This window comes from Kryptolebias marmoratus, linkage group LG1, assembly GCF_001649575.2.
Source record: "Kryptolebias marmoratus isolate JLee-2015 linkage group LG1, ASM164957v2, whole genome shotgun sequence".
Lineage (NCBI taxonomy): Eukaryota > Metazoa > Chordata > Actinopteri > Cyprinodontiformes > Rivulidae > Kryptolebias > Kryptolebias marmoratus.
Window position 1 is genome coordinate 17,420,006 of NC_051430.1, and position 22,047 is coordinate 17,442,052.

General features: G+C 42.7%; 2 protein-coding genes and 2 non-coding genes across 5 annotated transcripts; 1 reads left to right on the top strand and 3 right to left on the bottom strand.

The window, feature by feature from the left end:
- Window positions 1–250: 250 nt before the first annotated feature.
- On the bottom strand, window positions 251–6,736 carry cenph (centromere protein H). The gene is made up of 10 exons (XM_017413624.3): window positions 6,290–6,736; window positions 4,625–4,783; window positions 4,475–4,530; window positions 4,342–4,387; window positions 4,177–4,245; window positions 4,023–4,079; window positions 2,933–2,996; window positions 2,303–2,354; window positions 505–665; window positions 251–419 (listed from the first exon to the last, which is right to left on the bottom strand). Exons 2-10 carry the CDS (start codon window positions 4,744–4,746, stop codon window positions 327–329), a joined length of 720 nt encoding a protein of 239 aa, XP_017269113.1. The 5' UTR covers window positions 4,747–4,783; window positions 6,290–6,736; the 3' UTR covers window positions 251–326.
- Window positions 6,737–7,124: 388 nt separating this feature from the next.
- trnaq-uug lies at window positions 7,125–7,196 on the bottom strand. The gene has a single exon. It is a non-coding gene; the product is annotated as a tRNA-Gln (tRNA).
- Window positions 7,197–9,154: 1,958 nt separating this feature from the next.
- On the top strand, window positions 9,155–21,998 carry LOC108234620 (junction-mediating and -regulatory protein). Of its 2 annotated transcripts, none has more exons than XM_017413967.2 (10): window positions 9,155–10,434; window positions 14,179–14,352; window positions 16,002–16,152; window positions 16,674–16,843; window positions 16,941–17,106; window positions 17,609–17,778; window positions 17,986–18,066; window positions 18,303–18,398; window positions 18,484–19,024; window positions 19,109–21,998. In XM_017413967.2, exons 1-10 carry the CDS (start codon window positions 9,646–9,648, stop codon window positions 19,417–19,419), a joined length of 2,649 nt encoding a protein of 882 aa, XP_017269456.1. In that variant the 5' UTR covers window positions 9,155–9,645; the 3' UTR covers window positions 19,420–21,998. The 2 variants fall into 2 exon arrangements, with proteins under 2 accessions (XP_017269456.1, XP_017269457.1); XM_017413968.2 differs by having other exon boundaries at window positions 17,681–17,778.
- On the bottom strand, window positions 15,424–15,495 carry trnaq-cug. The gene has a single exon. It is a non-coding gene; the product is annotated as a tRNA-Gln (tRNA).
- Window positions 21,999–22,047: the final 49 nt, after the last annotated feature.

Below are 22,047 nucleotides of genomic sequence, written 5' to 3' on the forward strand. Positions count from 1 at the left end.
TCATTCTGTTCTTCATTTATATACCATATATATATGATTATATATGTTTGTGCTTGCGCCTGTGTGTGTTGAGAACTGTAAGAACAAATAATCCTTCATTAGCACCCTCAATAAAATGCTTAGCACCCCCTTAGCACCTGCAGAAAAAAATCTCTGGAGCTGCCACTGGGGAGAGCCCAGACACCCTGCGGAGAATTGTATTCGCAATCTCGCAAAATGCCTTTGTTTTTAAATAAAAAAACAAAATTAATAAGCTTTTGAGATAAAGGTCATTTATTAGACAATACAAGAGTCCTTTCTAAGTGAGATGAAGTGCTTTTTAGTCTTTAGTCAGGGACAGGTAACCCCTCCAGCGTCATGGCGATTTCCCGAAGTTTGGGATCATCCAGCCAGTTGACCTTACAGGCCAACAAGATGCCCTGAGAGGGAAATTAATCAATGATCAACTACAAACACAAACCCAAGAAAGAAAGGAAGAGTCTTATTGTGCATTATTTTTTTTACCCTGAGAACATTCTGTGTCATGATGGCCATCTTTTTGTACTTCTCCAGATTCTCCTGGCCTTTCTCCAACACAGCCTTGTATCTTTCGGTGTCCGTCTGCTCCTTCTTGGTCGTCAGGTCCTCCATCTCTTTCATCTTTTCGTGTGTGAGCCGCTTCATCTCTACGCACACAAAAAATACCAGCCCGATTTACAGCCCCGGTTCCAATGAGGTTGGGACGACGTGGTGTGAAACGTGAACAAAAACAGAATACGACAAGTTCAGTTGAATACACCACACAAAGACAAGATATTTAACGTTCAAAACTTTATTGTTTTGTTTTTATTTGCAAATACTCGCTCATTTTGAATTTGTTGCCTGCAACACGTTCCTAAAAAGCTGGGATAGGTGCAACAAAAAGACTGGGAAAGTTGAGGAATGCTCCAAAAGCACCTGTTTGGAGCATTTTACAGGTGGAAACAGGTGAGTGTCATGACTGGGTATACAGGGAGTGAAAGGCTCAGTTTACACTCATGTACAGTAGGTGGCGGTATGCACCTATAAGTGGTTTGCGAGCCGCCATTATAGAAAAAAAGAAGGAGGATGGCGAGGTTCACCACTACTCCAACAGTTTAAGAACAACGCTTCTGGACGTACAATTGCAAGGAATTTATGGATTTCATCCCTTACAGTCTATGATTCAGAGAATCTGGACAAATCTCTGCAAGTAAGAGACAAGGCTGAAAACCAACACTGAATGCTCGTGACCTTCGACCCCTCAGGCAGCGCTGCATCAAAAACCGACATCATTCAGTAACAGATATGACCTCATGGGCTCAGGAGCACTTCAGAAAACTGTCAGTGAACACAGTTCATCCCTACATCTCCAAGTGCAAGTTCAAACTCTACCACGCAAAGGGAAAGCCATAAATCAACAACACCCAGAAACACCACCGGCTTCTCTGAGCCCCGAGCTCATCTGAGATGGACTGACACAAAGTGGAAAAGTGTCCTGAGGTCGGACGAGTCCATATGTCACGTTTTTGGAAATCATAAATGTTGTTTCTTCCGGGTCAAAGGGGAAAATGACTGTCCGGGTTATCAGCCAGCCTCTCTGATGGTATGGGGGTGTATTAGTGCCCATGGCATGGATAGCTTGCACATCTGTGAAGGCATCATTAACGCTGAAAGGTACATGCAGATTATAGAGCAACATTTGCTGCCATCCGAGCCACGTCTTTTTCAGGGACGTCCCTACTCATTTCAGCAAGACAACGCGAGCCACATTCTGCACGCGTCCCAACAGCGTGGCTTCGTGGTCAACAATTAGTGTCTTTAGTTCCCAAACGCTTACTGAGTGTTGCATTTATTTCATTTGGATTATCTCAGCTCATGTTTTAGATAAAGTTTAGTTCAGCTTTTTATATTATTGCATGTGTTTTGATGTTACTTTTGCTCTGTAGATTTTGTGTTTTCATGCTGTAAAGCACTTTGAACTATATAAATAAATATGAGTCGACTTTGACTTAAAAGGAAAAGTGATGTAACACAGTGGTAGACAAGCCCCTGTCCCTGCTTTTTGGGGACATGCTGCAGGCATTAAATTTGAAATGAGTGAATATTTGCAAAAAAAACCCAACAGTTTAACTGTTTAAACATTAAATATCTTGTCTTTGTCATGTACTCAACTGAATAAAGGCTGAAAAGGATTTGCAGATCATCCTCTTCTGTTTTTATTTATGTTTTACACAATGTTCCAACTTTATAATTGGAGTTGTATAAACTACGTTTAACCACAAACAAAAAACAGTCAACATACCAAGTCTGTTCTTTTGTATTTCTGTAATTTCATCTTGAAGATATCTGGTTTCCTGCGGGAAAAATGATAAAAAAAAAGGATCATTTACTTACATAAAACAGGAAAGCAAAACTTCAGCCAGCCCAGGTCACCAAAGAAGAAGAAAAAAAGTGTTGCTTGACATTTTGTTGCCGTGGCTTGAAAAATCCACGACGTTTGTGACATTTCCAAGGGAGCAGCCGCTTACGCTTTCACTCTGAAGTACGCTTGTTACTCGCAGCGGCATTTTGCCTCTCAAATGAGGTGCTTTCTTTAGCAGGACGTCCATAAAGATTTGGTGACAGACAAAACTAAGAGCGTTAGCCTGTTGGTTCATCAAAAAAAGTATGACTGGCAAACACAAAATAATCTTCGCAATACTGCTCGAGATTGTACGTGATGTCATTTATGAGATGGCTACAACTTCCTCCTCTCTCATCAGGACAGGATCTTAGTCTAAAACTCCAGCATTGAAGGCTTTGGGTGATAAGAATTAGTTCAGGGAATGTTAGTGCTCAAACTATTACAGTCTAAAAACACCCACGCCTCTTCATCTTATGTTTAATCTGAGATCTGAATAATAAAAAATAAATGGATGATGAAAGGTCTTACGTCTTGAAGTTGTTTTATCCGTGAGCACAGAGCCATGCAGCGGTCATTCACGGCTTTCAGGGCACTGAGAACAGCAGAAGATTCATTCAGTCATCAAAAAAAATGAAAAGAATCAGTGAAAATAAGTTGACAGTAGTGCTGGGCGATATAACTATACATATCGTGGGGGCAATAGAAAAGTGTCTATTGTGATATATTTTCCTCTATCGTCTCTATAGTTTCTTTCGTTTCTATCATAATTGTATCAATGATTCATGTAAATATTTCACAATGTAGGCTACGTCGAATGTATTAGTGTTGTCACTTTGCATAAATTCAGTTTACATAAGTGATAAATAAAAAGAAAAAATAACTATTTTGCGAAGAACCTCCGTTTTGCAACATGACGCTGCTTTACAGCAGCGGCTTTCTGTGCGGCGCGGTGTTTTCACCATGAGTGCTGAAAGATGGAGACGCATGAAGTATCAAACCCGGGGTCGCAACAAGTAGAGACAGCTAGCAGGCAGCCCAAGAAGAAAGACTTTTACCAAAACGAGGGGGGCGTCTGTGATTTGGTTCAAGAAGTCCGACACGGAGCAGAAAAAGGTAATATGCTAACTCTGCTAATGCTAATGCTAACTCTGCTATTAGACTGTTTTCTCATCTGACGCCAACACAACAAACCTCTTCTATCCCTTAAAGAAGAACCACGAAAGAGAATATTTAACAATCCAAAAAGTGCAAGGTCAAACAAGTTGTAAAAGAGCCGGGGAAAGTTGCGAAAAGTGAAACTACAGCCGGCCGAAGATAATAGAGTCTGTTGTCACCTGTTACGTCATAACAGGTACATATATATTGCTGCACTAAAATGCAGCGGATCTCATTTGTGAAAGTTCAGTTAAATGTCACTTAGAAATAAAGCTTGAAAAAGGTAAGAAATTAGATTATTTTTTCATATTTTTCAGAGAATAACTGACAACGTACATAATTGCGGTATATCGTGATATATATATCGTGATATAAAATTATCCATATCGTGATATAGAATTTTTTCCATATCGCCCAGCACTAGTTGACAGCAGTTGCTCCAGCAGGTTGGGAGCCGACTTACGCCGCCTCTGGATCGCTCTGCTTCATCTTTTCGCCTAAGGAGTGCCACATCTGCATTCTGAAAGACACAAGGGGGTTAGTGGATGTTTTCTTTTTTCCCCAGTCACACTTGATTTAAAACTTAATCTCCTGCGGATCTGAGCACCAGGGTTTACCTGTGCAGCGCCAACGTGTTGTTAAAATGAGCCGTTTTCGCCTGCTCGAGCTCGCCGATGTAGTCTGGCCTGCAGCATTTACAGCGTCAACAGTGAGATTTTTTTTAACCATTTAATACCTTTGTCAATAACTAGATTTAATAAATATAAAAGTTAGAAGCTCACAAGTCTCTCTCTGCTTCCGATGTGCTGCAGGACTTTTTACTCTTTTCTGTAATTACAAACTTTAAGTCAGTTCTTTGTAGACTTAAGGAAAGTAAATATTAATGAAAACACTGCAGACGATCATGCTGTATACCTGCGCTGACATGGACCACCATCTCAAAACACTGGTTGGACATCTGCTGTTTTATTCTGAAATAAAAAAAGTAGTTAGGCTTATTCTTTACGACTAGTTTTTGAGCGTGGTTTCTAACAAACAGGGTGTGTTGAAGACGAGGACGTGAACCTCAGCATGTCTGTAGGTGACGTCTCTTTCTGTGAGGCGGCGCTCTCAGAAGCAGAACTGTCACTCAGCGCCGCGGCGTCCGCCAGGTGATTCAGACTCCCCGTGTTGTCCGGTGCGTCCATGTGTGGAAGGAGAGACCAGCGGTTTATGTGAAAGGAGCTGCATTTAAAACAAAGCACACAGTTACAACTCGTGCATTACGTTCATGCAAACACATGCAGATGCAACAAACAAAACAAAAACAAAACGCTGATTGTTAATTTAAAGGAAATTGGAAGCAAAAATGTTTAAAACTCAGGAATAAGCTTAGATAAAATGTCTCTGCAGAGACTCTTTGGAGCTTTGAAACAAACATGAAAAATGAATAAATTATAACCAAAATAGAAAAACAATAAATATATGGCATGTTATTCTGTAACACCAACAATTAGAAGTAACAGCTTGCTTTTCATAAATATATACATATATATCAAGTAAGTTAAGGGTCTTGCCTTTATGAGAAGAAATTTATCACCATCACAACCAAATGTTCAATAAAATAGCCTGATTTTTAACCTTCTTCCTAACTATATACTTTATTATTTCAGAGTAGGATACTCATATTAATTACCCACAAATACAGAAAGGACCATCTGGCCTGCATACTTCAGGGTTTAGGTTTGATCAAAGGGGGTCTACACAAAAAATGTTTCAGTTTTTAGTCTTTCTTAATAAGAATTTGGTCTTTTACTTTATTTTAACGTGTAAAAAAACTGTCAACAATTTATTAGGGAGCTGTTCTTTCATTATGTCACAAAAACCTTTTTTTTTCACAAGTACTTTTTACGTAGAACCTAATGAGTTGTGTTATTGTTGTTTCAAGATTCAACTTCATTTTGTGGATCTGATTTTATTTAGAGCAAAGAGGAGCAGGAATTGCTCCTTGAATAGGAAAGGCTGCAGACTCCCTGGTGTGGGGAGGGAAAATAAGCATTTTAAGGTTTAAACACAACATTTACGACATCATAAAGGTTTAAAGATGGACCTTAAAAACATCTTGAAGTAAAAACTGACTTACAGCCATAGAACGTCACTACTGAATTCAAATAACACTCACACAAGGAAATGATCTCGAAACATCAATGACTAAAAGGCAAAGAATAATGCTTCTAAAAATATCAAAATAAAAAGTCAATACTGTAATAAAATCACATGATGTGCAAAGAACAAAAAAAAATACATGCAGTGCCATAAATGAAAAGAAGCCAGCAATAGAAACATGAATACAACTACATAAATATTTGAGGCAAAAACTATGAATAAAGTGGTAGAAAGTCATATTTAGTGTAAAACACTGCAGGGTGAAATGTCAAATAACCTTTTTAGTGCTGTTTTACACATTTATAGATAAATTAAGATATAGTGCTGCAGTCTAGTATTAAGACATTTGTTCTATAAATAAAATAAATACAGATTAGTCCTACAGAAAGTGTTTGAATGTAATAATCTCAGGACACCCTGTCAAACCCGGATGACGTTGAGTTAACGCGGGTTCTTCCTGAACAGCTGACAGCGTAAACAATTATATAGCTAAGTCAAAATGAATCTCTTTTAGTTAGCTGGTTATTATCTATAAACCTTAGTGGAACTGGCATAAACTACTGTGGATGTGTGAACATATCTTACCTTTAAAAAAACAAGTGGAAATGTAACAAAGCGCAACAGGGGTCCGTGTAACCGATGTTTTGTCAAGCTAACGCTAATCTTCCTGACTTTATAATATTGTTACGATAGTCACTTACTACAGCTGATTATTAAAACGCATTAAAAACATTTCTATGAGAGCTTCCTGTTGTAATAAACTGTGCATTGTTTACAAGTTATTTTCGCCGCGTTTCTCCATTTCCTCGCTGCAGCAAATGGGGTCGCTGAGCTTGTTTACATAACGCCTCTTTGATGTGAGTCGGGCATAAGAAGACAGAGCTCCTAAATGCTTTATTCTGCGTCCTTAAACCTTCTCTGGCCCAAGTTTTAACTCGTCGCTGCTATAAAATTAGATTCGTGTCGTTAACGAGAAAAAGTAAAAAAATTCTGGTGGAGTCCCTGATTTTTTACCCGTCGCGGGACACAAGAAATCCGAATTCCTGATGGTCATTGAATGTAGCATTGGCTCCCGCCAGGAAGTGACGCAATGTTTTTGTGCGTTCTGTGATGGACCCCAAAAGATGCAGCGGCTCCCTCTACAGACTAATATGAGGAAGTACAGGTTTGGAAAGAGAAAAAAGAAGAAACTTTTGAAAAATTAGGTATTTATTTAATTATAATTATTGATTTCGAAACATTTTTCTAAATCAATAATCATGGAGTCATTCTGCACTTAATACCACTGATGTTGCTAATGGGGTTTGGAGAGGTGGCCAAAGTACCTTCGCTGTGGGGCCAAAACCAGGTATTTATTGGTACTTTTATTGCTAGTTTTTTTTTTAAAAAAAGATGAGCACTATAAACACTTTACTTAAAGAGGTTCCACCGAGATTTGAACTCGGATCGCTGGATTCAAAGTCCAGAGTGCTCACCATTACACCATGGAACCAGATATGCTCCCATGGAGGCCAGATACTCACATATTTGCTGAGATTTGCTAAAGTTTTTGCAGCATAGAGGCATTCGCTTTTTACTGAGCTTCAGTTAAAAAAATTAAATATTAAATAAATCTACAGAGCGGCAGCAGGTCCTTTTATATGTAAACAAAGTTATACCAGAGACATTCTTCATGGTCTGAAAATAGTTTGTAGGTAGACAAAGCTCATAAAGGCAGAATTGCTTGGACTACTCATGGCCTTTACTTGAAGGTTTTACACAACTTTTTTATACATGTAAAGTGACTGGTTCCTAATTGTATTTGTTTACTGCAATTTTCATATGAAGTCTATTGTTAAGACTTGAAGGCTAAAATGTTGTAGTAACATGGGGTTTATGTCTATAAAAATACTGAACTGTAAAGAAAAAGTATAGTTTTTATTTTCTCTGCTGAGATTTTAGTACCTCTGGACACAATCTGACAATGTCAGCAGAAAAAGATTGACCGACAGCACACTGTGTAAATGTTAGGTAAATGTCAGGGTCATTATATTGTTTGCACACCATGTTAGTATCCTGACTGCACTGACAGTGTCTTTTGTGCACAGAGATCTTTCAAGAGTGGGCTTTAATCTACAGACCACGGGTCAAAACTCTAAAATGACCTCAGTCCATCTCAGCATAACCAGATATTAAAACTATATGTATTTTTAGCAGTATAGTGATTAATAAAATCTCACTGCCTGTCACTCACTAATGAAAACACACAACTAAATGTCTTTGGAAGTTTTATTGGTGGTTTTGTTTAATAACTGGTCTAAAAAGGACACAGTTTAATTTGTCCGGATAACAGTATTTTGCTCAAAACCAGCTTGTAAATCAGCAGCTGCACTTTTACGAGAGGATTCTGTTTCATTTCTTCTCACTGAATAAATGGCATGAGCAGCCCAACAGCTCATTATTGTTGTTTTCTGATTATTAGCTTTGTGCCGCACCATGTTCAAGATATACAGCTCATCCTGAACTTAATTTCAGAATGGTTAAAAACTAAATGATTTAGGAGAAATACCTGAAACCTATCTAATAATGAAAACACACATTGTATTTTTTTGTCAACTACTACACATATCTCTTAGCATTATGAGTAAGGGTTCACATTTATCTCTATTAAGGTTGCATTCACTGAAAAGCAATGCCATTTTCCCTTTTTTTAAAATCACGTCAGCCAATTTGTTTAAACCAAACAGGTCTTTGCTCAACGATCTTGCTGTGAGCTTCATTTTCAAAGATGCTTAAATCACACTTGTGCAGTATATTCATATAGGACTGTTTAAAAGGTTTCAGCATCAGCAGTCCCTGGGCAACATTTCATCAATAATTGAGTCGCTTCTAGTGGCTGCTAAGTCTTCCTGCAGAAAAGAACCTTTCATGTTAGATTCAGATGACACACTAAATTGCCCTAAATAGGTGTATAAGTAATTTAAATTTTATTTTATTTTATTTATTTATTCAGCTGAAGCATTTTGGGCTTGCGGCCATGTCTTTATGAAAGGATAAGCACAAGTGGTGGTTAAGACTGTATATCTCATGATTTCAATGCCTTCTGGGATTAGAATAAATACTTAAATCACTGGGGACATCTGAGCTCAAAAATCCTGGATTTACTGGAATACGTCATCGCGTCTTTACGTGCTCTGCTGGGATCCTGACGTTGCGTTCAAATACGTTCGGAACAGCGCACTCTCAACTCGTTTTTGCCTTCTTTTCAGTAATAACACCTGATTATGTCTTCGCCCTACTATCAGTTTAAGTGCTTTTTTATTAATAGCATAACTCAAGTTTATGCTTGAACAAATAAATAAATAAATAAATAAGAAGAAAATATAGTTGATTAATATAGATGGCCACTTAGTTTAGAGAAATTCCGACATTTTTGGAAGCACCTTAAGGCAACATATGTTTTTTTTTTATTTTGCATCTGCGGATAAATGATGAGGAATAACAACAACACGGACATGTCGCGAGTTTAAACGATGCTAACCTTCCCGACACGTCGCGGTTGGACGCGGCGGTTTGTCTCGCTCCTGCGTGCCCCCGGCGCGTCGCGTTTCGACGATGCGCGCTGCGGTTCTGGCATCCCGCAGCCACTTTTTCGCGATAAGGAGGAGGCAGGACCGGAGCCGAGGGGAGCGGGAGTGACGGAGCGGAGCCGTTAGTCGTTGGTCCGGGCGGCGAACAGTCGGCGGAAGCTAAAAACAGAGCTAACGGCCGGAGGTGGACGGCTGGGACAGGCGCGGGGACACAGTTGGGCCAGAGATGGGAACTGACGCCGTTAGAAGGTTGCTGTAACGCTGTAATAAACGCCGTGTGACCGCGCCAGAGTGCTGTAGCTTCTATCGGCTGGAGTTTATTTGTTTTTGTTTGTTTGTTTGTTTGTTTGTTTGTTTTACCACTCTGCGGAAATGTCCTTCACGATGGAGGATAATTTGGAGTCCGGGTGGGTGGCGGTTCGGCCCAACGCGTTTGAGGAAAAGGAGAGACATAAATTTGTTTTCATCGTCGCCTGGAATGAAGTTGAGGGTAAATTTGCCATTACGTGTCACGACAGGACGATTCAGAGGAGAAGCTTCGGCAGGGACCCTCCGGCCGAGCTGGCGACGAGCCCGGGGGAGGATGGGGACAAAACAAAATGGCCCGAAAGTCCCGTCAGGGACAAGGCATCCCGGAGCCCAAACAAAGGAGGGCGCAGCCTCAAAACCAAATCAAGTCCTGTCAAAACCCAGACAGCCTCTAAATCCGTGTCCCCCGCTGAGACCGAGGCGTCCCTCGGACAGGACCGGCTGTCCCCCTCTCTGGACAGCCTGGACCTGCAGGAGCTGGACAGCCTGAGCAGAGAGGACTGCAGCTGGGCCGGGCTCTTCTCCTTTCAGGACCTCCGGGCCGTCCACCAGCAGCTGTGCTCGGTCAACTCGGCCCTGGAGCCCTTCCTGCCGGCCTTCCCCGAGGAGCCGGCCGGCATGTGGACGGTCCTGTTCGGCCCGGCCGAGGTGTCCGAGGCGGAGATGGACGCGCTGTGCCACGGCTTGCAGGTGTACCTCGGCCACGCGCTGGACACCTGCGGCTGGAAGATCCTGTCGCAGGTTCTGTTCACGGAGAACGACGACCCGGTCGAGTACTACGAGAGCCTGAGCGAGCTGCGGCAGTCCGGGTACGAAGAGGCGCTGAACCGGGCGACCAGACGCCTGCAGGAGGTGAGTCTGTTTCACGCGCACTGAGCTGAAACTGGGCGTGGTGGTAGCCGAGACTGATCCCCAATACGTATCCTGAGCGCTGGAGTCAGCTCTCTCTCTGTCTGTTAGCAAAATATCTCACGAACCACTGGAGGGATTTTAATGAAACTTTCAGGCAATAATAACTGGATGTGGATCAACATCTGATTAACGTTTGGAGCAACCCAAGTCAAGATGGCCGCCACAGCTAATCGACCTTAGGTAAAAGGCAAAATGGCTTTAACCCAGTCAGTTTACCAGATGCCGAGCTAAAATTGGATGTGGTAGTAGCTGAGAGTCACCCACAACACATAGCGATATCATTCATAAGGTTGTCGATTTTTCAACATAAAGGTGGCGGGCGATTTGCACTCCTTCAAGGAATGCCGTCTGCAGCTTCCACACCCGGCACAGGCGAAAACGCAACCCAAGCACCTCTCAACCCTTTTTCGAACGAGCTCATCGAAAATCCTGCATCAGCTTTTGTCGTAACCCTCCCGAAAAAGCCTTGACTCTTACCAGCATTTAGCTGCAAGCGTCTTTACTCAGATTAGAGTCGCCACAGAAGCCGGTTGGGCTCAAGGTGGGTAAAACCGATCATCTCATTTTGATGCCATTTTCTGCCCACTCTTAAAAAAAAAACCTGCCCTGAACCAACTGGAGGAGAGCCCCGAGGTGCTGACTCCTGTAACTCCTGCCTCCCTGCACCCAATTCTAGTCAAGAATCTGCAGGCTGGGCTGGAAAACATTTGATTAACAGGAGCTGAGCTTACTGAAGCTTACCAAAAAGGAGCACTGCAAAGGTTTTAATGCTTCAAGACAAAGGGAACCAGCGCCGTAGGAGGCTGCAAATAGGTCTACACGTATAAAACTAGATCAGCCACAGTTCTGTGTAATTTTATTCATCTACCCATTCAAAATGTTTGCTGTTCCCAAATTTCTGATTGGTATTGTACTTCTTCTAGTTTAGCTCACACAGTTTTAGGCGTTGATGTGCAGCAGTCTGGGTTTTGGAGGAACAGCTTCACGCCGGCCATAAGGTGGATGGATCATCCCTCCGATGTGAACATGGCCGTGTGAGGCAGAGAAACGGACTGCAGATATCAGCTGATGTTTGCACAAGCGAGCCTGCAGCATTTTGGAAACAACTGCTGTCGATCCCGGAAGCCTAATGCAGGGGGTTGGGGGGGGGGGGTGGTTAGTCTCAGAGAGGAAAGCTATGGTCAGGAAAAAAAAAAGAAAAGATATCAGAAGAGAAACACCTGGTAATACTGGTCAGCCATGACTTGGGTTTGTGTCCACAGAGGACGTTTTACGAGCAGAAAAACAATCGCGTTCAATTTACGTTTGAGTGCTATAACCTTCGGTGGATGAAAGGGGGGTGCAAGCTGAAGGGTTTTCTAACAGTAAATACAGATTATCTGTGGGTGTTTGACGACCACAGCAGCTCACAGAAGTAAAAGCAAACAAGAAATAAAGTTCATGAACAGCTACAGAAAGTGTCTAAAAGCTGTGATACTCCCCAAAGTGTAACATTTATGTGATACACATACAGAAGTTTTGTTCTTGTATTGAATCTGTAAAGAAAAAATGAAAAAGTAGTCAAGCTGAAACATCATAATACATTTGTCATATTAGATATTCGCCTTTTTGAAATCCACTCAGCGTTCTTTTGAAGGCCTCTGTCAGGTACACGAGCAAACTATGATTTAGATATATGAACACGCCTAACATTTACTTTTAGACAAAGTTATTGGAGTAGAAACAGCATATTTACTGCATTTTCCAGACTATAAGGTGCACTTAAAAGCCTTCAGTTTTCTCAAAAAACGACAGTGCGTCTTATAATCCGGAGTGCCTTATATATGTAAGAAGTCTTAATGTTTTAGTTTGACTTTAGTAAACTACAAAGCCGCACCGTTTGCAGCATTAAGGCTCAGTTATAGTCGCACAGGGCTCCGCTTACAGCACGCGGACCTGAGGAGATTATACCTGACACTTACGTCGGTGCGGTATTCTCCGAAAAGACAGGGGAGCTGTTTTGTTTCGCTTAATGTGCCTTATAGTCCGGTATGCCTTATATATGACAAAAGTTGACCATTCATTGACAGTGTGTCTTATAATCCAGTGCACCCTGTAGAGCGTAACATACAGTATATGAGAAATGACCATTTAGATATTTAAAAACATTAATTTTAGGCTTTTATTCTGATTCAGAAACAAGATTATTTCATGTGACGCACACATAAAAATATAAAGCTGTAATATTTTCACCAAACAAGGCAACGCCTGACTGTAGAAGTGCTAACTGAATGGAAACATTGTGTTTAAGTGTATGAAGCTTGCTTTACTTCCGTTGTTATCCTTTTATAGAAGTTCTAATTGGCCCCATTTAATCCCTGTGATCCCTTTCATTAAATGCTTCTGTATGTGTACGACATAAATAAAATGTTGCACCAAGCTGAGACGTCTGACTCTGACTAACAGAGAGCAGACAAACTCCCCGCTGCAGACCAGCTCATGTTACACTGCAGCAGCAGCAGCAGCGAGTGATTGATTAGCTGCTCTTAATATAAACAGACATTATATTTATGCACACTGGCTCACTAATCAATGGAGAGAGATTTATGCAGCCTTGACTCGTGGAGCCAGAACAGTACAAGAAGTCCTCTGAGAGGTACAGTAAAAGAGGTATTTATTTTACAGTTATCAGCATGGTGGCTGGTTAAAGAGCATTTTACAGAAAATTGAGCTCATATTCAGTGTAGAGGCAGCAGCTAGGCTCCATCCACATACACTAATGCGATCAGGTGATTTTTTTCCGGCCGAGGCGCTTCCTCTCTGCTGCACTTTCAGCAGCAGAAAGGAAAAGGCAGCGAGCAAATAACGGAAACACGCCGCTCCACCCGTCCGCTCGGTTCAGCAGCGCTCACACTCGGGAGTGAAGAAAACCAGACGCGGGAAGGTTCTCTTTGCCTCCCACTCTGGAGCACAAATCGTCAGAGAGCAGATAAACGGGCCACGCTAAATGCGCACCCACCGGCCAGAAGTCGTTTTGCCTCAAAACGCTTCTCAGATTGAGACTTCAGGTTCATTTCTCCTTGTGATGGATGACGAGCCGCTGACGGCGTTCAGCTCTTCATCCCGGCCTGAGCTCTTCCGTCTCGTAGGGCAGCGCTCGGTTACTCAGAGGTGGTGGCTGGATTTCACACAGAAGTACTGAACTATTGATCCTCTCACTCCATTTGAGGGCTTAGTTAATGGCTGTTTTAGTGTTTGCTGGTAGCTGACAGGACTGCTCAGCCTGACAGAAACGTGCGCGTATTGATCTTATTCCCAGCAGCAGATAAAACTTAGCACACTGACTCTGGATGATGCATTAAAAGATTGCATTTAGTGCCGCTATTATTTAGAGTTTCACAAAATATCTTCATAACTCAACTGTAAGGTGGATGTATTTACTGAGGGCTGACTCACTTTAAAGATGAATTGTTTATTTTAACGTCAGGCACTGACAACAAGAATAAAAAACATACTTTATATTATATCTGCAGAACATTTGTGACTTTTTAAACGTTTTTGCTTCATGTTGTTCAGTGAAGATACATCTGCATGCTCTGTATCTATGCTTGATTTATGTTATATATTTGTGACATTAATAATTTGTACTGATGTGTTAGAATTTCTTGTAAAATATTTATATAAAAAAATGAATGTACTGTGCAGCTGCTGGAGAAGCACAGATCCATGGACAGCATGGTGGAGCTGTTGGAGCTGTATGGAGAAGAAGACCGGGCCTATGGAGCCCTGCTGGAGGCCTCCACCCAGCTGTACCAGTACCTGCTGCAGCCCTTCAGAGACATGAGGGAGTTAGCCATGCTGCGCCGACAGCAGATCAAGGTACAAGTTCAACACCAGCATCTTTCGCGCTGTATGCAGTATTTAAATGTTTTGTGAGCTGCTGTCACAAAGTCTGGTTGAATCCGGTAAGATTCTGTGACCTTGGAGAAATAAAGACATGTGCCTAAAAGCTCCGCAGATTATTCAGATGGATTGGAAACTCGCTAATCTGCGTTTGGGGCTTGTATTCATTGTGTTTCTGTTCGTCTCTGTGGGCACTGATGAGGAAGGGTCATAAAACACAACTGACGGTCGCAGGAAATTCTCACGTCCTAAAATAGTCTTTTCTGCGTGTGGTATATTGATTAAATAGGAAGAGGGTGGATGCTGGATGGATAAATGGTGGAAAAGCTTTGTAATCTTGATGGCACGTTTAGCTTTAGCTCCCAGACATGTTTTAATAGTAAAACAGTGTTATATTACCACCTGAAATCCCCCATTATTACACTACATTTGTTCCAAACCCATTCTTTACTTCTGTCCCCTTTTCCTGAGTTCCTGAAACGTGGCGTGGCAGGTTGGACTTGGGTGACATCTTGTCTGCTAGAGTGGCTCTCCAGTTTCCCATAGTCTCTAAGGACATGAATAAATCATCTTGAGTGTGATCCTATAGGTTCACCGTAGGGACAGGTTGACACCGACACACTGAGGTCTGCAGTCATGCTACAGAAAAAAAAGCAGTTTAGATTGTGCTGAATAGATTTTCCTCATCAAAATTCAGTAAAGTTAGATGTGTTTGCTAATATCTATTGTCCTAATTATCTTTAAAAAGATTTTGCACGTTGATTTGATGTAAATATCACCGAAGGTCCGGAGAGCTGAAGAGGCTGTTAGTAGCTTTGAGTCAACATGTCTGCAGGAGGTCACAGTTAGTCAGCTGCACGTCTGCTCTCACTCTGAATTCACTTCCTTACTGCTGAGCAGGCTCATCCTTTCAGCCTCTCTGTGGTTTTCACTGCAGAGCATTAAGCGTGCTCACACACACACACACATCAGCTGCGACAGAGTAGGTCAGAGGAAGTGTAAAGAAGGCTGAGGAAGAAAAAAAAAAGAAAAAGTAAAAGACATCACAGGTCCCACCGAGATTTGAACTCGGATCGCTGGATTCAGAGTCCAGAGTGCTAACCATTACACCATGGAACCTCCTACTGCTGAGGGGAAGTGTGAGTGGAATTGTACTTCTGTGTGTATTTATGGCCCACAGAGCGTGTGTGACTCAGACACGTCTTGGTTTCCTGTCACTCCTCTTCGGATTCTTTCCTCCTTTTGTCACTTGTTTTTCAGGGAAACCAATGTAATGATTGAGCAGAATATTTCTACTTTAATACTATTTGATTGTTTGACTAAATGGCTTTAATTCCTAAAAGTGTTATGTTAATATTTTTGACAAAGTTGAAATAGATCTGAATGTTTCAGTCACATCTTCATTTGTTATTTTCATAGTCAGTTTTTATGGTGTACCAAGGCAAAATGAGAAAACTTCTAGTTTCTATCTATCTTATTAAACAGAAGAAACGTAGATATCTTCAAAGTCTGTCTTCGGTCTTTATTTTTCACTGAATATATTGTTTGAATCTTTAATCGAGGTCACATTTATCTGTTGTGCTGACAAACGCGTTCACTCTTCCTCCCTCTCTCTCTCTCACCAGATTTCTTTGGAGAACGACTACTTGGGGCCGAGGCGAATTGAAGCTCTAAAAAAGGAGGACTCTGACTGGCAGAAGAAAGCTCAAGAGGCAGTCCTGAACATCCAGCAGTTTACAGTAAAATACTTCGAGACCACTGCCAGAGCCCAGAAAGGTACGATATGCCTTCATTATTGCTGCCAGTGTCGAGTCAATAAAACTGCAGTGGACTGATTTGGATGAATCACACACACACACACACCCACATGTAGTAACACTGGCTCATTATTGACCTGTGTGTGGTTTTGAGTCCCAGGGCTAATGTATTAATGAGACAGCCATGCTCTGAATGAACAGTGACAGAAAGAATCAAGGGCAACCTATTGATCGCTCCGTTCTTTCCTGCAGATTCTGTCTCTGAGGTCATTCCTGGATGTGACCCTGTTTATCTCACATTGTCTCCATAACGCACTGACTCATGAATTATTTGGCACTAATTTAGAAACAATAGCTATAAGCTGCAAACTCAAAAGACAGAGAGATAGAGAGCGGTGGAGAAGGCCACGGGAGGGTTGAAGGGAGTAGTTGTAATGATCCAATATGGCCAGCAGATGTCTCTCTCTTGTTATCGGTCAAACGACCTGTCCACTCACCAAGCACACATCATGTTAAACCGCGTTGTGTTTCCGTGTGCAGGGGTGTACGATCGAATGAAGGTGGACCAGCGAAAGTTTGGGAAATCTTCGTGGACAGCAGCGGTGGAGCGCATGGAGAGGCTGCGCTACTCCGTCGCCAAGGAAACCCTGCAGCTCCAGAGAGCCAGGGAGATCTGTCTGGAGCAGAGGAAACGCTCACTTCGAGAGGAGGTGCGGTCCACTCAGCACCCGCGTGAACCGAAGGTGCTTCTACTTAAACACGCTCTGTTGTTTTCCAGCTGCTGAGCTGTTAATCCCTACCCCGCAGATGCAGAGCCTGTGCAGCAGCGAGGATGCGATGGCCCTCTTGGACCACATGGAGACGCAGTACTATGAGCTGCAGCTCCAGCTGTACGACATACAAGCTGAGATACTTCAGTGCGAGGAGCTGCTCCTCACTGCACAATTAGACAGCATTCGCAGACAGATGACAGGTATTTCAAATAAATTTACTAACTACAATTTGGGCAATGTTTGCTGACAAGATGAAGTGCTTTAAATTTTAAAAAATCCTTCTTAGCCTACAGAGTTATCCACAATGACAAAAAAGAGACAAGTGCTGAAAGACTAAATGGCATTTACAGAAATATTTGTATCTTTTGTTTGTTTGTAGTTGAACTCAGGTTCATCTTACTGTAATCAGTGTTTTTTTTATGTGCACCACTATCTAATTATTCTATCTGATTATATGATGACAGCAATATGAGTTGCAGGTCCTTTAACTTAGTAACGAGTGTTTAGTTTGAACGCTTATGGACGGGGAGAAATTTCAGGATTTTATTGTTGATAAATTCACAAAACAATCCAAAATCCCATTTCTGCTCTGCCATTCGTTTTGACTGATGAGAATAAGAAATTCAAGTTTTAAAAAAAGATACTCTAACACGTCGTTTATGGCCGAAAAGGGGCTCCCTGTTAACATGTTTGTGCCTTCAGAGCATCAGGATGAGGTGGTGTACTATGACACCTTTGAAAGTGCAGATGAAATAACGGAGGATGATACCGCAGAGAGAGAGGAGCTGCGCAGACTCCAGGCCAGCGCTCGACAGCTTGAAGCTAGAAGGGGTCGCATCAATGCCAAGCGCTCCTATCTGCGGAACAAAAGGGTGTGTGTTGGATACACAGTACTTAGGTTACGCTACTAACATTACTGACTAAACAGAACTGAACTATAAAGACATAAGACATTAAATGTGTGCAGTAAATTATTTAATATAAGACCAAAATGGCCAGATTTTATTACACTATTTTTGTCGCTTGGTAAGAGTGATTATTTTGGGTGAGTGTGATTTTTTACCCCCTTTTTTCTGCAGGAAATCTGTGTGTCCAATCACACTCAGAAACAGCAGAGACGTCAAAGCATTCATAAGGATTTGTCCCACCTTGTCTTACAGGTAGAGTTATTTTATATTCATCAGATGCTTTTAGATCAGATAAATCTCAGGGCTGGAGAGAAGCTCGGAGGTGCTGCTTTTTCTCATATTACCAAAGCAGATAAAGAAGTGATCTGTAGGCATTTACTCATGTTTACAGGTGTTTTTTTGTTTGTGATGCAGTCAACTCCTGTCATTCAGACTGTCAAACACCTAATGTAATGTAAAACGTTACCAGTAACTCTCTCAACTTTCAGCTGAAGAATGAAGGTGAGGAGGATGAGGAGCTGAAGAACAGCAGAGTAAGCCAGGAGAGGCAGAGAACTCTCGACAGGCTACGCACTTTCAAACAGGTTTGTAACCTCAGCTTGAATAAAAACAACTAAACATATTTCCTAGGTTTCTTTATGATTGTTTCCTCTTTGTGCCGCTGTCCAGCGATACCCGGGTCAGGTGATTCTGAAGTCCACGCGCCTCCGTTCGTCTCACGCCAGAAGAAGAGAGCACGGCAGGAGTTCGGACATGAGCAGCGTGAGTGAGAGGGAGGAGTGCGTGGACTCCGTCAGCGTTCAGACGCAGAACCAGCCGCTGTGTCTCAGCACGAGCGTGCAGACGGACCCCAGCGCCACGCTCACCACTCAGCCCGTGGCAACGCTCACGGCGTCAGTTCCTCCTCTGCCCGTGCCCAGTCCAGCCGACTCCTCCTGCTCCCCCTGCTCCTTCTCCTCACTGCTGGGGTCCCCCATCTCCCCTCCTCCACCGCCACCCCCGCCACCTCCACCACCAGCTAAGGAGGAGTTGTCGCCCTCTGGGTGCGCAGGCCAGTACGGGCAAAAGGCTGAGGGGAAGAGTGCAGAAGAAGATTTCTTGTTCACCCCGCTGGGCCCGTTCATCCCTCGTTTCTTTGACAGCAGCCAACTGGTGAGTGCACGGAAGAAGCTGAGGAAGACTCCAGAGTATGACTCCCACAGCAGAAGAGGTAATAAATTCCTAACTGGTATGTTAATAACCGTCACCTGAATGCAGTAACCAATCGTGTTCCGTCTTCCCTCCCCGCACGCAGTGAGCTCCCCCATGGACGAGGTGCTCGCCTCCCTGAAGAGAGGAAGCTTCCACCTGCGGAAGGTTGACCAGCATTCCCTGCCTCCCACTAATGATGACGACGACGACCCCAACAGCATCTTGGCTCAAATCCGCAAGGGGGTCAAACTTCGACGGGTCCCTTGTAAGGACAAAAGAGACCAGAAGGAGCTCCCTGCATCCACCGACCCCCTGACGAGGAGCATCCACGAGGCGCTGCGTCGCATCAAGGAGGCCTCGCCAGACTCGGACTCAGACGACGACGGGCTGGCAGCCCCAGACTGGGACAGCTAGGGGAACGTCAGATAACAAATGACAGCACATCCTGACACTACATGGACTGTTCTGTAGTGTACTGCAAACACACAATAGTCACTCATCGAAGCACACACAGCCCAGTCGCACACGTAGCTGGTTATTAATCCAAGACCAGTTGTGACCTGTCGCCTACGATCGGCCAGTTTAAATGTTTTTCACACTGCATTCATCAACCCAAAGGACGTGGTGTTTGCTTTTATTTTCAATGAGGTTTTATTTCTGTCATCAGAATGCACTGATGCCATGTTTATTTTTTTGGTTTTCTATCATTTGTACTGTAAAAAGTCTGCACTTCACCAAAACACTGCACTGACACTTAGTGGATCGGACGTCTGTACGTGGGAAACTGCTGGAGCTGAGAGGTGTGTGGATGTTTTCGTTCAACACAGAGGATTTTTCATGAGAGACTCCGACTGCAGCAAAAATATGTTACTGGTATGATTGGTAATCGGGGGTTTTATGGGAGATTTAGAAATGAATAGAAGATTACACAGAGAATCAGACTGGGATTACTGGCTTTACTGTCCAGATTGTGAACCATCAAACGTCGCCTCCGTTCCTTTTGATTCAACCCCTGCTTTGACTGGGCCTCATTCGGATTCCCATCTCGCTTTCTTCTCTCTCCCGTGCTAACATCGAGGTACTCCGCTCGTCTCATCAGACGAGGAACTTTAAATCTTTCAGGCAGTCACACCGGGTCGCCGCCCCTCCCCCACAGCTCGCAGCCTTCGCCCGGGTGAAGGAAGATGTAACGACCCATCTGTTCAGCGGCAACATACGGCGAGGCTTATAGGGAATATAAAGCACACCGAAGGTTTATTACTGTCTGCTGAACCTCAGAACAGAAGCTGGTAATTTCGAGCAGGAAATGGCAAAAGGGGGCTCAAAGAAAGTAAGGTGGAGGCACTGATTATTAGCATCAGCGGTCTCTGGGGAGTGTGGGCTGTTCGGTTGGTGATTCCCAAACTTTGAAGGTGGGATTTTCGCAGCAGAGCTGTTAAAAGTTGTCACGCTTCTCCGAATGCTGGATGTCAAGTAGGAGGTTAGAATCTCTCAGTGTGGGCTGCAGGCCAGGCGGTCATGAGTAATGCCTTCTTATTCATCTTCTCCACCCCTTCAGTACAGCTTTTCGTCTTTCCCTTCTCTGCACTCAATGGGCTGTAGCGCACAGAGGGAGGTTTGTTACTCACAGTGATGCACACACACACACACACACACACACACACACACACACACACCTAACTCACAACCAGTGGGAACGTGAGTCCTCTCACCTCAAGTAATGTTTGTTCTGATAGTTTTTGGCACTTTTACCACAAAGTTTCAGAGTTGCTTTATCTGTATAGTAACACTTTGTTTATTTCTAGTAGGTTTTGTTGTAGTTTAAGGTTTTGGAGCACTAAGCAGCATGTGGAGTTGGATCTAAATATGTGTGAAATGATTACAGCATGGGAATTCACAAACGTGACTTTAAAGCAGGAAGATAAGAATTAAGCTGTAAGAACTGCATTGTGCACTACGTTGATCAGTTTGTGCTTCGTCTCTTGTGTTCAGTACCTTGAAGCAGACACTAACTCACAAACAAAAAGAGAAACCTGAGTCCCTGACTTTTACAGTGATAGGATCCAGCAGCCCCTGCTGTGTGGTCTTCATCATTAAAAGACCTAAAAAAGAAACGTTTTCTGGAAGGGGTTGAGCCCAATCCTCGGCTCCTGGCAGGCACTCAGAGGATATTCTGGCACCTTGCTTTAACCGAACTTACCTTTCGTCTGCCACCTGTCTGTACAGCGCTTCAGAGAGTTTACTTTGTTCCTGCCAGAGCAAATTGAAAGCTCTTCTCCATTTAACTCTCATTACGACATTCTTTTATGGGCACGACCCTTATCATGTAGCATGAGACAGATCTCACCCTGACACGACTCTCAGCTTAACTCCTACCTTCCCTGACTTATAAAGGACCAGACAAACATTTCCCAGAAGGCGTCAGATTCAGTGTTGCTGGAAGCCCCTCAAAGCGAGTCGTCTCAGCAGACGCCACTAATCCCGACTAAATTAACGTGCTGTCAAGTGTTTGACGCCCACCTTTACTGTAACACGGCTTGTTTGTTAGAAGACTGTAAAGTTGTGTTGGATTTTTTTTTTTTTTTTTTTTTGTTAATATCCTTTTTTTGTTGTTGTTTAAAAGCGTTTCCAGCCAAGTTGTTTTAGTGAAGACTTTTGCCTCGGGACGTTTTCTATATAACTTGTTAACCACGCAAACTGACTAAGACTATAAGACAGCTTATTTGCATACCTTTGAGAAAATGTGCAATATGACAACAAGGAAATCCAAGAAAAGGGATGAAAAAAAAACAGTCATAGTTGATTAGACTGGCTGCCTAAAACAGTAAACTTAGTAATCATTGCAAATGTTTTGACACCATAATGTGTTCACAGACTGTTCCAAAAGTCCATTTTAGCCTTTTGTGCTGTTATTTTTATTTATTAAGACCTGTTTTTTTTATTTATTTACACCCTCACCCCTGCATTGGAATAAACTCTTGTAAAGCAGCAGACATTGTTTATTGAATATTTTTCTTAATGTGAGTTTTAAGGAAAAAGGAA

Excerpts from the sequence above, each read along its gene's own strand:
- cenph (XM_017413624.3), bottom strand. The coding sequence starts at position 4,746 with ATGGACGCACCGGACAACACGGGGAGTCTGAATCACCTGGCGGACGCC. Across the intron at positions 2,997-4,022 it reads CAGAGCGATCCAGAGGCGGC|TGCCCTGAAAGCCGTGAATG; the intron begins GTAAGTCGGCTC and ends TGCTGTTCTCAG. Across the intron at positions 2,355-2,932 it reads GGATAAAACAACTTCAAGAC|GAAACCAGATATCTTCAAGA; the intron begins GTAAGACCTTTC and ends TTTTTCCCGCAG.
- LOC108234620 (XM_017413967.2), top strand. The coding sequence starts at position 9,646 with ATGTCCTTCACGATGGAGGATAATTTGGAGTCCGGGTGGGTGGCGGTT. Across the intron at positions 18,067-18,302 it reads TGTCCCACCTTGTCTTACAG|CTGAAGAATGAAGGTGAGGA; the intron begins GTAGAGTTATTT and ends CTCAACTTTCAG. Across the intron at positions 18,399-18,483 it reads GGCTACGCACTTTCAAACAG|CGATACCCGGGTCAGGTGAT; the intron begins GTTTGTAACCTC and ends GCCGCTGTCCAG.